The sequence below is a fragment of the Vulpes lagopus genome, chromosome 7 (genome assembly GCF_018345385.1).
Source record: "Vulpes lagopus strain Blue_001 chromosome 7, ASM1834538v1, whole genome shotgun sequence".
NCBI lineage: Eukaryota > Metazoa > Chordata > Mammalia > Carnivora > Canidae > Vulpes > Vulpes lagopus.
The window spans coordinates 30,965,098-30,980,817 of record NC_054830.1 but is presented as its reverse complement, the minus strand read 5'-3'; the positions used below and the strand labels follow the sequence as shown (position 1 = coordinate 30,980,817).

Sequence of the window (15,720 nt, the reverse complement as noted above, 5' to 3'; positions counted from 1 at the left end):
CCTTAGGGGATGTGGAATAGCAGTCCCCAATCAATAGCGGACTAGCAGTTGACAGAAACCACAGGAGCTCAGATCTGGCCTCTTGGGTCATGGCCATACTCCGGACCAAGTGCTGGTTTAATTTCACCACTGTTCAGACTCCATACACTGAAGATGACTTATTTCTGGGGGACCTCCTGGAAGGGAAGACTTTTGGCTGAGCCAGTAGGATGGGACCTGGACCATGGTGGGAATTTCCCTGAGTACATCAAAGATGCCACCTGACGACCATTCTTGAGCTGAGAAGTGCTGAGCTCCTTCCAGAAAATCTCAGGGGCTACATGAGAAGCTGGCCTCTGTTGGTCAGTCTGACTCCCAGCACCCTTCTCCAAGCTCCTGTCTGCCCCAGGCCTGTGTGCCAGCTCATCACTGAGCAAAATGTCTGTCTCCACTGTAGTGGCTTTTTTTAAAACCAAAGTTCAAGTTAACACAAAGGCATGATTTCCTCCTTCTAAACTCTTAGGAGTACACTAAACGCACAGCTCAGGGAGCTCAATGAACTCTTCAAGTCCTAACAGGTAGTCTAAAGAAGCTGAGATTTCAACTATTTGGGAGGGTTCTGATGTGGAGGGACTCCCTAGAATCCCAACAAACCAGTGCCTAGACTCATTTTTCTGAGCAAAGACAATGTGTCTTCATAAAGAGGGAAGAGGAGTCTCTTATCTAGTAAAAACCAGGAAGAAATGTGAAACAGAAAAGCAGAGCAGCATTGCTCTGGGTTTGAGTTTTCTAAGAGAACAAATGCAAGTCCTATTGATGATCATGAAGCTGGTTCAGACTGTGGACTATCTGAGGCCCCTGACCAGCTTCCTGACTTTTATGAGGAAACCAAGGCAGCAAGGCAAATGGATATACTGGCAGAGTCCACTCAGGAAGTCACTAGTAAATGATGCCCAAATCGAGACTATGGAGTGACATATGGATGACTGGATAGCCCCCCGCCTTCCATTAGTAAAACTCAAGGTTTCCCAAAGTAGGTTCCACCAAACATTAGTTCCCCACGATGCTCCCCTGAAAGAGGTTCCTGGGTCAAAGGAACCTGGGAGATGTTCCACATTATATATGATAGCCCCTGCTTTGAGAGTTACAGTGGACAGTATGCCCCCTTAAAGGCTCTGAGAAGATCTCAGGGTTGTGGGATTGAGCCCAGAGTCTGGCTCTACACTCCTCAGAGTGCCAGCTTAAGCTTCTCTCTCTCTCTCTCTCTCTCTCTCTCTCTACCTCTGCCCTTCCCATGGCCCACTTGCTGTCTCTAAAATAAACAAACAAAAATATAAATCTTTAGATAAGCTTATCTTCATTAAACCAGTCCCCTAGAAACAGAGGATGCAGCACCAGGTAAAGTCAGTCTCCTCTCCCTACCCCAGAGGTGGTGTGACAGGCACTCACTTCCACAGCTGCGCGTTCAGATGCTTCTCCACCATGAGGTTGAGGGCGCAGCGAAGCCGGTTCCACCTGGAGTCAAACACGTAATAGCCTCTTCCAATCTGCCGGCTCCCGAATGTGCAAAACTGCAAGAGAGAGCACAATTGCACAAGCTTGCTAACTCTGACTGTGGCACAAGCGATGAGGGTTCTCTCTCCTTTAGGAAAGGAGCTAACCATGAAAGAGCTGACTCTGAGTTATCGCAGGCTGTGAAGCATGAGAGTGAAGATGCCTGGCCCTGAGTTTCATGGAAGAGAAAGGGAAAAGCACGAGGTGTCCCAGGAGAGAGGGCATGCCGCCTCCGGGGCACCCTGTTCTGAGCTGCTCTCACACCTTGACCGCGTCTCCCACACGTGCGGGCATGCCAAGGTCCCTGGCACGCCCCCCTGCAGTGCCCTGTCCCTGCTGCGTGGGGAGGGTCAATACGGGGGTGCATGTGGAACTTACAGATGCTGGCTGAGGATGATGACCTGAATAATGACAGTCCAGTTTTTCAACAGACTCTTCTTTGTCATCGCCTTCTCCCTCCTCACTGGATAACCGAGAAGCTGGCTCAGTGGCAGGCAGGGGAGGGTGTGGAGATTCATGGACTGGAGGAGGGTCAATGGGGGCACTCCCACCTTGCTGAGCAGGGCAGCCTGGAGGCCTTGGTGAGTAGAAAGTGCAGCACCGATCAGATCACACATCTGGGAATCAGCCGCCTTAACCCAGATACAACAACGTGTCCGAGACCACCTAGGGAGGTCTGGGGTCCCCCACTAGCACTGGCTCAACAGATGCTGATCAGGTGGCCTGGGAGTGAAGAATCCACTCTCCTGAACCGCACGATGTCACATGAAGCCGTCTGCCAGATTTATCCAAAAGTAACTTGTAAATGGTTCTCCTTTCTAGAGACAATTGAGTGGCTTGGGGCCTCTTCCTATTCTCCCCGAAGAAGAGGAAATAGAAGTGGAACTTAAGACCGTTCTTTCTTTGACTCCTCTTCAAATTCTACCTGGACTTGGGTTACTAAGGCAATAAATGAGACAACTGGCAATGTGCTCTAAACCTGAAAGGGACAGAAGGTGATAAAAGGAGGAGGCAGCATGGCCACTGCAGGTGGCTTATCTACAGCCTACTAGTCAGGGGCAGTACTGTATGTTTCCCACATATAAAAATGCCTGTTGATTCTACAATTAAGCTTACTTTTTTACAGATGGAAAAATTTCAATGAGAAGATGGCTGAAGAAAGGACTTGCCAAGAAACTGACAGCCTGGGCTTGGCCATTCTCAGGAGCTGCCTCCAATTGCTCCTCCACTGTGCTCCTCACAAACCAGAGAGCTCTTGTCGGGATGGGCTCTACCACACACAATTGGAGTTCCATGAGCAGCCACTTCTACCCCCCAGGCAGCCATGGCAAGGAGCAGGCACGTGAGAGGAAAGGTGAGGCATGGCAACCAAGCGTTGGCACGTTCCTAAGCAGAAGCCCTCGCTGCCAGTGGCCAACAGGGAAGGCCTTCATTCTCTATAGCTTTCTCTTTCCCTTCTCTCTAGAAATTGGGGACAAAGTCCTTTACTTCAACTTGGTTAAATATACAAGCACAAACACACACATTTTCAAGTCCACCTTCACGGTCTCCGAGGAATGTAAATTCTCATAAAACACCCTGATATCCATCACTCACTAAAGAGCTAAAATGCCTAATACATGCTTAGGCTCAGGTCTCAAATGAATGAATGAAAAAAAAAAGGTTGATAAATGGATGCTGTAAAAATTCAGGCTGAATGCCTATTCCCAGCAAGGACTCCCACTGCTGTGTTTTGCAAGAAGTGAGACAAGTGAATGGGAAACTGCTGCCAAAGCTGTGTGAGATGTTCCAGTCACTAACCTGCAGTCAGGACACGAGTCTCAGCCCTGCTCAATGGGGTTAAGAGACCCTTAATGCTGAGCAGGGGTGGAGCAGATCATTCTTGCTTCATTCTGCTGCTGGCATTTGGCCAAGAGCCCTGTTTGAAACTTACTGATAAACTCAGCAATTTTTTTTTCTTTAAATTAAAACCCAATTAGAAAAGTCTCCCAATCTTCTTAGAGTGAGCCTGATGTACATTCCTTGACATCATGACTACACTGGGGTTTTACAGCGTCTGCAAGTCTGTTCTCAGAAGGGGGAGAGAGTTGGAGGATTTGTCTTACCTTGGAAGACTGGGGGTGTGAGGTTTAGGTTTACTAGCTACGAAAGGCTTTGATTCAGAAGGAATCACTCCATGAGAGTTTTGGTGTGGCTCCTGTGAAGGTCTAGGAGGGGCGGGCTGCGGGTCCCTGAGAGGCTGCGTTGGTTGCTGAGAGTCCGGATGGCGAATCGATTCCTTTTCCCTGGTTTTGTTTTTGTGCTCGGCTAATAACACATCAAATCGTTTTCTTCTACCCTGGACAGCCCTCCGCTGAGTTAAGGAATGTGTCTAAAGACCAAAAAAATACAAAAACTGAGGAATCTCAGAAATAACTGTTTCTTTGTAATATATCCAAAAACACCATTCCCCATTAAGAAACAACAAAAATACAAAAAAACAATCTGGACCACTAGCATAGTTGAAGGCTGCTCACCACTTGATGAGCTATAAATCATAGGAGTGTGACCTTCTTTCTTTTGCTAGAATAGAAGCACATATTCCAGGCTCCAAATATATGAGAATTTGGTGATGTTACTTCCACCAGAAGAAAGGAGGAGTGTTAGCTGTGCCACCTGGTATGTAAGTGAACGGCAAACAGTAGAAACAAACAGGTGTTAGGTAGTCATGTTTCATGCCATTATAACAGCTTATTTACTAGGTCTCTTAACAACTCGAATAGAAAAATCCCTCTTTGGGCCACTTAGATTTTAAATACTAAAAGGGAAGAAACACTTATGCCATAAAAATGTACGAGAGGAGTGCCTGGCTGGCTCAGTCAAAAGAGCATGCAACTGGATCTTGGGGTCATGAGTTCAAGCCCCACATTGGGCATAGAGCTTAATTTAAAAAAACAATGTATCAGAGACTCCTATTTCATTAACAGCCAGAGAGTAAAAATTAGACAAAAGTTTCTCTATGTTCCAGTGAAAATGCCATGTCGAGAGAGAAAGTGGCTCAAAGCACCCTGGAGATGGGACTTCTTCAGCTGAGGAAGCCTGGAAAGAAGCAGACTACGAGACCAAGAGGAGACAGGTATGAACAGGAAGAAAGATGAAGCAGAGTCAATCCCTATAGCCAGATACTCACTATGCAAAGAAAATGAGACAGGCAGCATTTCTGGATCTTAAGACACCATTTAACTTCAGAATTAGGAAATGGATACAGTGAGAAAAAACGGTCAATGCTGGCAGGGTAACTAACATCACCAGTGCTTGAGGCATGTCTTATAAAAATGTCTGTTCTCCAAATGCACTTGATAATTTCTGTTTTTGTTTGTTAAGGCTCACTTGGAGCCAATACTATTCCAAGAAGAAGATAAAGTTAAGTTAACCTGACCATTTCCTATTGCTGGGGTCTTAGTCTGCAAAAAATGTAAGAAGACAGTGCCACAAATCACACATAGCAAATACAAGTCAATTTATCTACAGATGCCCTCCACTCTTTTATGTTACAAAAGTAACAAAAGGGGTACCTTGTGTTTATGACCTTAGGCATTATACAAATGTATTACTGCTCTAGATGTTTAGAGGTATGATGTAGTTTAAGGGGCCAGAGGGGAATTAGGCTTTTAATGTCCTTCTGAAATTCAGTTAACATATCACAAATTATGCCTGCCCCAAATTTAGGCTGGCATAGATAGTTATACCAGTGAGTTTAGTTTCTTTTTCAATTTTTACTTTATTTCCTTTAACATGTAATATATCCACAGTAAAGTAACCCAAATGAAGATAAGGAACTTTGTTTAGTGCTGTATTAGCTACCTAGTTCTATACTTGGTACTCAATAAATGTTTGTTTCTTTTATTTATTTATTTATTCATTCATTCATTCATTTATTTATATTTATTTATTTATTTATTTATGATAGTCACACAGAGAGAAAGAGAGAGGCAGAGACACAGGCAGAGGGAGAAGCAGGCTCCATGCACCGGGAGCCCGACGTGGGATTCGATCCCGGGTCTCCAGGATCGCACCCTGGGCCAAAGGCAGGCGCCAAACCGCTGTGCCACCCAGGGATCCCTCAATAAATGTTTCAAACAAAAAGTATATTAAAATAATGACCCTCTATTATGTGTTAAACAAATGAAAGAATATATAACATCACCGGTCCACCTGTCTCTCTAGACAGATGTAAAAGCTGTTCCTCACCTTTGAATGTCCCCTTGTGCTTAGGACAGAAAGACTAAAGTCAAGAATGGAGGCAGAGATGACCAATAGTTCCCCAGCTTGAAGAACAAACAAAATTTCCAGAGCTCCCTCCCCCATTAGAACTCCTCAGGGCTGCCCAAGTATCACAGGACAAAGGCTGGGTATGTAACTAAGCTCCTGAGGCCCTGCCCTCTCTAATAGTAATGGCTCCCCACCCCCACTCCTTAGCCCCCCAAGTGCCTCCTTCTCCTCCTACTCCTTGGCCTTCTGGCTGGCCTTTCAAACCCTAACATGTCTACTCTGCCCCATCACAGGATATTTACACATGCTGCTTCCTTGGCTTCCCCCAACCTTCTTTGCCCAGATAAGTCATGTGTATTTCAGCCCAGTATTCCTGTGGCAGAGGAGACTTCCCTGGCTTAATCCCCTACTGAAGGCTGTCATAACATAGGCTTCCTTCCTTTTTATTACTCATCAGTGGTAACTTGACACATATACGAGTGATTATGAAGTTAACCCCCACCTGGTTCACTCGATGGTAAGCCTCTCAAGGCTAGGGCACTGTGCCTTGTTCTGTTAAGCCTCTATCCACTGAGACCCAAAATGAGGCCCGGGTTCAGATGTATGCAATAAACCTTCCACAATGACTGGCAGGCAAGGATACTAGAGCCAAAATCTATTTGCATGGAAGACAGAGGGGACATGAAACAGGACATCAGACAGACAAGAAGTCAGGAGGGGGCCATGCAGGTGGCAGGCAGACAAAAGGGATGAGTGACAGGAGTGGGCAGCAGCAGGTCCCCTGACACTGAAGAGGAAAGACTACATTCTCAGTCTGAGGCAGGATAGACCTGGGCGGCAACAGGGGAGACATTCAGTGGAGAGGTACTCAAGCATGGGCAGCCCCAATAATGTAACAGATTCAGGCCAAAATGGAGGCAAAGAGAGGGGGAGGCAGTGGCAAACAAACCACAGAAGGAGAGGAAGGACAATGTGTGAAAGGGCAGGCCTGCCAATTCTATGATGAACTCTGTGACACACCAGGGCTATAGATGTGTACTAATGTGAAGACAGGCCTGGCACCATGCTATGCTGATGAAACCCCTCACAGAACACACGAGGAACACATGTGACTTAAAAAGGAAGACAGGACAACAATTCAGGATCCATACGAAGTCTGTTCACCCATCAATACCGGTTCAGGAAGAAGGCTGGTCAATCTGGCACATCAGGAATTGATAAAAGCTTTTGGTTCACCAGCATGTCCTGGAGATGATTCAAGGTGAGGATCTTGGATAAAGCAAGCACCCTTTGTTGACCACAGATACCCTAATACTGAGAGATCTAGGGTCCTGAGAGCCAGGGAGGGAGCAAGGGAGCAGTCGGTAAGCTATGGCCACACTGTGGTACCGGACCAAGGCCTACTCTTGCAAAGTCCCTCAGGGGTGGCTGCAGCGGGCCCCAGGTCTACAGAGCTCAAATGGCTACCTTCCAACAACACACCACTATATGTGTACAACTAATGGTACATAAAATAAAAGCAATTTGTCCTGAGAAAGGAGTCTTTAAGCCGAAGATTCAATGGTGGGGCTTAGGGTGAAAATGTCTATGAACCCTTGAGACAAAATGCAAAATTCAGAATATATATAAGTATGTAGATATTTTTCCTAAGGGGCAAACGATGTGATTTTTTTTTTCTTAAGTTAGATAGTTAAAGGAGCTCTTGGCCAACACCTTTCCTTAAAAGATTCAGAACCACTGTTGTAAGATAAAATCTACATGCTAAAATTGAATTAGAAATTTAAACTAAAATAAGAATCACTTAGAAACAACATTTCCACATTCTAAAGATTTTAACATTCTTCCACTGTTAGGGGCTGGAGTAGGCCCTGAAGTCCTTTACTCAAACCTAATCTTTGGTAACATTTAAAATAATATGCCAAAAATTTTATTTTTAGAAGACAACACTGATTTTTATAATTCTTACCCCCTAATCCAAACAAGCATTTTTAAATTACTTTAAAGCAATGATTCTCAATAGTTTTCAAACCCTTCTCTGAAGGCTAGCTGGGGACATTCTCCAGGGAAATGCACTTGAGCATACAGGCTTATTTATGTAGCAAGTCCACTGAAGCCACTCCACATCAACTCTTATTTTACAGCAAATAGACCACCTTCTTATTTACATACCGCAATTTTAAAGGAAAATCGAGAACAGAAAAGAGGGTCAGAATATTTTCTTAGCTTAGTGAGATTGTATATTATCTAGTACTTTTCTTAGTACTGGAAAAATAAGTCTATCTCAAAATCAGATCATCTTCAAGTGGCTCTTTAAAACTGAAGAACCACAGATTACAAGCATTTTAAGAATATTCACACATATGCAAAGGAAGTTTCTAGACCTGTTTCAAGTCCACAGTAAAGAGTAACTGCTTATATTAAATTTCCCTACAGAAACATTAACAGTCTTTGAAAATAACAGACTGATGAGGAAAGAATGCTATTGCACTGGATGACACTGGAAGCTGGTAGCAAAACATCTCAAGATTGCAATTTATAACAAGATTTCACATTTTCTGAACCGGAGGCATTCTTCATCAAAATCCTGTTACTCCCTCATTGATGAAATTCAGAACAGCTCCCCTCTGGGTTAAAGAGACTCTGGGGGCCGTGCCATAGATCCCATCTCCTTGAGTTTACCAGGAGTATTCAGTTCTGCAGGAGACCACCTACCTTGCATGTCAAAGAGCGGGTGCAGGGCTTCTTGGTGTCGAGATCGATGACCCCACAGTGTATGTCAGGATCAAACTCTCTTTCTGTCAAAAGCACACTGACATTACAATGGGCTCATCAAACATTACTTATTTTGAAAACAATAGGAGCAATCTCTGAAGACATGTTGTAACTTGCATAAAGTCCATCACATCATCAATAAACATAAAATTACAACATGTGAGCACTGCAGAGCAGCAGCAACAGACCTCAGGAATAGCATGGGGGGACACTGGCAACACCTGACAGGCAAGAGAGTGTGCCAGGCAGCACTACTACCCCACTCCACTCAGAAAGATGCACTAGAATGCTATTTTTACATTACCTACAGACACATGTACTTTTAAATGCAAGACTGAAGAGGTCAGGCATATTACCTAAGGAACTTCCTCCTAGAGCTGAAGTTGACCAGTTCTAAAAAGAAGACTTAGAAACAGCAGTCCCTTTGCTCGCTCATGAATGCCCAATCATATACAGAGAAACATTAAGACAAAAAATGTGAAGTTACCTGATAATCTCTTATTTAAAAATTTCCTGTTGTTGGAATTATCTTCAGACTTCTTTTCCAGAGTGGATGGTGCAGGAAGCCCTTTGCCATTCAGAATCTGTCCAGATGAAGGCAAGGTTGGCTTTGGTATTGAGGAGCAGTTAAGGCCAGGCTTGACTGAGGAACTCACAGTAGCAGGACAGGTAGGCCCCACCGCAGATTTCAGTAGTGTGCCATCCATCTTCGGATGAATCTTTTCCACTTTGACAGAGGGCGTCATGCTGTCAGAGGGGGAAGCAGGACATCAGCACCCGAGGGCCCAGCAGCCCAGGTAAATGGGGAGCTAGAGGGCAAAAGGCAGAACCCGAATCTACCTACACACTGCAGAGACCTAGGCTCTCAAAGGCAACTTAGGAAAAATGCATTAGGAATAGCTAGAAAACTCAGTTAAGATTCACATTTATTCAGTCTATAAGCTCTCCTGGTGAGACAGAAAGCTCCAGAAGACCATCAGATTTACCTGGCCTTTTCATCATCCAGGACAACCTGTGGGAGATCTAGACCTGCTACTCAACTCAATGCCTGCAAGAAGCAGAACATGAAAACACCTAAAGGGACCAAAGACTATCTGCAAAACCTTTAGAGAATTTCTTTTGAGAACTATCATGTTTAAGAAAGGATTCATCAAAACAAAGTAAACTGAGTGAACAGAGGAAAGAATAACTGGAATTAGAGAATATGCCCAAGAAACATCACTAAGGACATACAAGAATTCAAATGAGCCCAACCATATCTCCGAGAAGAGGCTCTCTGCCTCTGTCAATGAAGGAGAACAATGTTTAATTAGTTATGTGATGTGTCACTGAGGTGACAATTCTCCAGTCTCTGAAAAAAAGTTTCTACAGTAAGAGCTCAGAATTTAAGTGTCTGGCACACAGCTGGTGAACAGTGAATACTTAGGCCACTAATAAAGAATTGAGTTTTCAGGGGATCTTACCGACGCTATCATTTGGGTGGCAAATGTTAGTACAGTTGGCCTGGTCCCCTCTAAAGCCCAGCTCCAAATAAAGAAAATTTGGACTGATGAGGTTTTATAAACTTTGTTCAGTGAAGTCAGTGCTCAAACAGCTGTTAAGCTGGCGAGTGACTTACACATAGCACTGGCATTTTCTTTGGCTTTCAGACAGGTCCAAGAACGAAAGTCCAGCTTGCTGTACTTGTACTTCTGACAGATGAGCAGAGGCTGGGGGCCTAGCAACCAGGACAAACAGCACCAAACAGCTGTACCTGGGACAGCCCGACAGCAGCAGAGATACTGCAAGAAGCCATGGCCTCTCCCAGCTGGCAAGGTTCTTGAGCAGCAGCAGGTGCTAGACACTACCCAGAGATTAACCAGGTTATCAGACCTTGGGACTGAGATGTGTGGCATACCCTCCAAAAGGGAGGCAAGCCAGAGAAAAAGCCACCCACCACCAGGGCTGCCGTTATGAGGCAAGACAGGTTTCTATGGAGTGCACGGCTGCTCCCTCACGTGACCACGAGGAGCCTGGCAGCCTACAGATCCACTATGAAAATGTGCCAAAGCCTCGCCTGGCAGTGTGAACTTCTTCCATTCTTCCAGTCTTTCCCCGTCACTGCTGTGACGTGAACCCAAGACTGCAGGGGAAGGAAGCATTGTTTCCCTATTGCTCTGCGGGCTCCAGAAAATCCTACAACAGCATCTGGGAATCACCTCACCTTTTTATTCCTATTGTTATCAATGGCAGCAGCAGAAGCACCAATGTCCATTCATTTATTGTCTCCTGGGGGCCAAACACTATGCCAGGTACTTGACGCTACCATGTTAATTCTACTTCTCCCAGTAACTCTTCACAGTGGCTTTTATTCTCAGACTGAGAGAGAAACAGTGCCTCACTCAAAGCCCTGCAGTTAGGAAGTGATAGAAGGGGTGTGTGAAGCCAGGCCTGTCTGACTGGAGCACTCCTTAGCTAAAGCTCCTTGACCTTATTATGTTTCCTTCTCCTTATCTGCAGAATGGGGATAACAACAAGACCTGTTTCATAGGCGTGTTGTGATCATTAAATGACAGGACACCAAGAGAGCCAAGTTTCCCTAGCTGGCACACACACAATAAAGAATCAATAAATAAGTATTGTTAACATTCCTATTACTATTCTGTGAAGCCTCCCAAAATAGGATAGGGAACAAAAGGAGGAAACAACATATATTTGATTTTCCCCCACAGCAGCCTGTCTTTGACACTATCCACAGTACTCCCAGATGCCACTGGAGCACACAGTTCCACGCCTGGCAGGAGAGCTCTCAGAACCTCTGGGCCATACTCACATTCTACCATGGGGGACTCGACTCTGCTGAATGGGATGCATTGGCCTGCTGTTCCCCCTGAGCTGCAATTTCTCTTTGGGTGATTTCAGCAACTTGGAACTTAATGAGGATGCGCTTAGAACACCTCCACTGGAAGAACGGCTGCTTCCACTTCCGCTGCCTCCTTTGCTTTTGGACAGAGAAGGGAAGAAGGAAAATACTGAAGTGGGAGGAACGGCCAAAGAAGGCTTGCTGGATGAGCTATGTCTTCTTTCTGAAAATGAAAACGGGGGGGAAAAAAAAAGGACATGGTTTCAGGCAAACCGCCAATGGAATCCTGGAAGAGTCCCCTGAAATCAACACATTTAGGTTCAAATATGCGTCACTAAGTGAAAATATATTTAACTCAGCAGCTTTCAGAAATGGCTTATCTAGGCCCCACAGACTTATTTAGGATTCTAGGAACTGGTCCTTCTGCTTCGGAAACATCTCAGCATAAAACGGTTTATCACACATAGATAGCCATTAGGAAATTAAACAGCCATTCTAAACCTGAGACTATTTGGTTTTGCATGCTAGAAATGACCCTCACTCGCTTCAACTTGCAGTTGGAGGCAAATTATTCATTCATCTGCAGAGCTGTACTAATTGACACTGAACGGATTTCTTTCTTCCTTTTGAGCATACTATCTTTCCAATTTTCAGAATTGCAAAATGTTAAGAAACAAGTTGTACCTTAAATTTTTTTGTCACTACCCACCAGCATATGATACCAAATAAGAATGTTTCTAGGGTTATCTTATCATTCTTTAAGAATCTGTTCTGCAAATTTATTTTTTGTTCTGCAATTTTCCAGTGAATCACTTTACTCACCCCTCCCGCCCCCTTTTTAAAGATTTTGTTTATTTGTTCATGAGATACAGAGACAGAGACGGGGGGGGGGGGGGGGGGGGGGAGGAGGAGGCAGGGCAGAGACAGAGGCGGAGGGAGAAGCAGCCTCTATGCAGGGAGCCCGACCCAGGACTCGATCCATGGTCTCCAGGATCCCTCCCTAGGCTGAAGGCAGCGCTAAACTGCTGAGCCACCTGGGCTGCCCTCCCCCCTCCCTTTTTTAATAATCTCACTTGACTACAGATGGCATAGCTCTGGTGCGTGCCACTAAGATGCCAAAGGCACAAGACAAAAATACCACAAATAGCTACGCCTGTTTTTTTAAACCAGGAAGTAATTCATGGTTAAATACAGACTACACAGGTTTAACTGAAAATAAAGTCTACTCAGTGGAGAATCAGGTTTTCTCAGCGTAAGGCTATCCACACTAAATAAACTGAGAGCTGCTGAAGAATGTTACTATCTGAAACACGTAAATTATTTAGTGACTGTATCTACTTAAGTACCTTATGATGGTAGCTTAGTGAGTGACTTCAATTAAACTTGCAATTTAAAATGACACATGGCTTAACTGTAAGTTTTAAAATGTAAGGGATCCAACATTTACTTATTACAGTATGGAAGCTATATGAATATTTACAAAATTGAGCAAACTAGAATCAATAACTATAAGCATCACACAAATGGTTTATTTCTAAAGGTCATTATATACCAGTCCTGAGGCTCTCTGGGAAGCTGAGATGACTTATTCCCAGGAGGCCATTAGTTCAACAATGCTTTATGTCGTACTTAAGGACCTGCGCTACAACAGGACAAAATTATACCTATCTACAGACAAAATTCCAATTGTCCAACTAGACTACACAAAAGCCACAACCAAGTTAGGATGGCTAAACTGATAGTGATTTTTAAGTGCCTGTTGCTTTTTTTTCCCCCCCTAATGAAAATTGTGTGTATGGGAGGGAAAATTTTTAAAAATTGAGGTTTAATAACTTTCTAAATTTGGCATCCAACAGGTTTTCCCCCTCCACATTCTAATTTAGTTTCTCTCTCCTCTGTCATCCCAAAATATTGTCTGAATATCCTTCCAAGCATCAGCACTTGTCAGCCAGGACTGTAAAAATCAGTTTCCAGTTGCCACCTCCCTTGGATGGTGAAGCTTCCTTTCTGGGTCATCTCTGCCCCTGTAAGGCATGGCATAGAGCAGACTTTCAATTAACATTTGCACTAGTGGTACAGCTTTTCTTGTGAGGAGGAGTGATTTTCAAATGGCCCTAGACAAATGGTTCTTAATCGTGGTCACACAATGGCACTGACTTAATGAGCTTAAAAAATACTGAGTCTCACCCTCAGAGATTCTGATTTACCTGGTTTGGGGTGTGGTCTGGGCATCGAGACTTTTATAAGCACCCCGGTGTGATTCCACTGTGCAGTCAAGGTTGAGAGCCTTCCTTCTATAAGGCTAATGCTTCAGACCATTAGACATGGCTGAGTAAGTTAACATTTGTAGAGCACTGAGAACACTGCCTGGGCCATGGCACTCTATATCAGGGCCTATTAAATAAAGCTCACTGCTACTACCTGTTCTCAACTTGTGCTTTCCAGACTTCCATCAACTGCAATTTTCATCATTCTTACCAAAGCTACATAAAATACTGTTTTTTACTTTACACTTTTATTTAAATTATCAACTCTACTGTTCCTTCATCCTCCTTAGCCAACATTAACTGGTCTCTCTCATGGAGGCATCATTGGTTATTTCTGACAGGACAATTCTTTTTTTTTTTTTTTTTTTGACAGGACAATTCTTGTACAGGATTTCAGGATTAGAGGTCCTGTCCACTATCCCTTAATCACCAGCAGTGCCCCTATGCCAGGGGAACCTGAAACTACCCTCCAATTTCACATAACCCAGTGTGAAGCATGGTACCATCCTGAATTGAGAGCTATTTCTCCAAACAACAGTATCAATGAAACAGTAGGTTTGATAAGCTTGTTACAAAGATTTCTGAAGTACATTGTAATAAATAATAAAATATTCCTCCATGTTCATCCACAGCAATCTTCTGTGCTTCTGATGGAAGCGTACTAAAGGAATAATACCATGTTTCTGCTATGAAGAAGGAATAAAACCCCAACTTTTACTTTAAGGGGCAGCCCGGGTGGCCCAGCGGTTTAGCACTGCCTTCAGCCCGGGGTGGAATCCTGAAGACCCGGAATCGAGTTCCATGTCGGGCTCCCTGCATGGAGCCTGCTTCTCCCTCTGCCTGTGTCTCTGCCTCCCTCTCTCTCTCTCTGTGCCTGTCATGAATAAATAAATAAAATCTTAAAATAAATAAATAAATAAATAAATAAATAAATAAATAAATAAATAAATAAATAAAAATAAATAAATAAATAAATAAATAAATAAATAAATAAATAAAACTTTTACTTTAATGAAGTACACTCTTTTTACTATTCTCTAGGGATCAGAATTCTCAAACAAGAACAAATTCTCAATCTAATTCAATACAGTTTTGCTTGTAATGCTTGTGTTGAGAAAGTAAATTTATTCTAAAGCCCCTGATATACTAAGGAATGATCTGAACATAATGAAATACTGCACTTGCTTTTGCAAGATCTCATCTGCAAAAAGCACTACGTCAGAGCAGAAAATTATACCTGGCTGAACTGAGCCACAGGGGCGTACACAAAACATACCCCTCCCCCCAAACATCCACCATCTACCCCAGTTCACCAGGGATGTGAGGAGCCACACCCATCCACAACTGGTGCTATGACCTTCCCTCGATTTCAGATAACCTTCCATCCACTACTTCACAAGAGCTCACAAGCTGCAGCCCCCCCTTCCAACACCTACTTCCAAAAGCAATTGTCAGGTAATTTTTTTGCGTTTACCTACCCTTAAGCACTTAATCTATGTAAAACTGTGCTACCAGTTTTGTTAGGTTGCTACCTTTTTTGTGTGTATCATTAATGAAGTTTTTTTTAAAAAAGATTTTATTTATTCATAGAGACAGAGAGAGAGAGAGAGAGGCAGAGACACAGGCAGAGGGAGAGGCAGGCACCATACAGAGAGCCCGACGTGGGACTCGATCCCGGGTCTCCAGGATCATGCCCTGGGCTGCAGGCGGCACTAAACCGCTGCGCCACCGGGGCTGCCCCATTAATGAAGTTTTGAGTGTTGTGCCCATAACCCCATTTTGCCAATGAGTCTCATGTGGATTCTATGATACAATTTTGCACAGTGCAGTAATTTCTTAGGAATGTATGCTTTGTGACAGCAGAACTGACTGTAACTTCAAGCTTGTCCTTTTAATTCTCCATTCCCATCCTAGTCCACTCCCAGCATTTTCTTCAGCTAATGCTTTTCTAGTCTATTAGCTCTTTTTTTTTTTTTTCTATTAGCTCTTGATACGGGATTTTGCACTAGAAAAATCAAGAATCAAAGCCTCCTAACATTAGAAGTCAGCTGATGT

The 15,720-nt window shown here is 43.8% G+C and overlaps 1 protein-coding gene across 7 annotated transcripts in view; it reads right to left on the bottom strand.

Annotated features, from left to right (window-relative positions):
- ATXN7 (ataxin 7) overlaps positions 1-15,720 on the bottom strand; it is a 143,252-nt gene that overhangs the window by 15,218 nt on the left and 112,314 nt on the right. For all 7 annotated transcript variants that reach the window (XM_041764447.1, XM_041764448.1, XM_041764443.1 and 4 more), the window contains 6 exons: positions 11,369-11,621; positions 9,044-9,303; positions 8,497-8,579; positions 3,639-3,904; positions 1,912-2,110; positions 1,429-1,550 (listed from right to left, as the gene is read on the bottom strand). In XM_041764447.1, the coding sequence (XP_041620381.1) occupies positions 1,429-1,550; positions 1,912-2,110; positions 3,639-3,904; positions 8,497-8,579; positions 9,044-9,303; positions 11,369-11,621 (1,183 nt within the window). The remainder of the gene's footprint in view (positions 1-1,428; positions 1,551-1,911; positions 2,111-3,638; positions 3,905-8,496; positions 8,580-9,043; positions 9,304-11,368; positions 11,622-15,720) is intronic.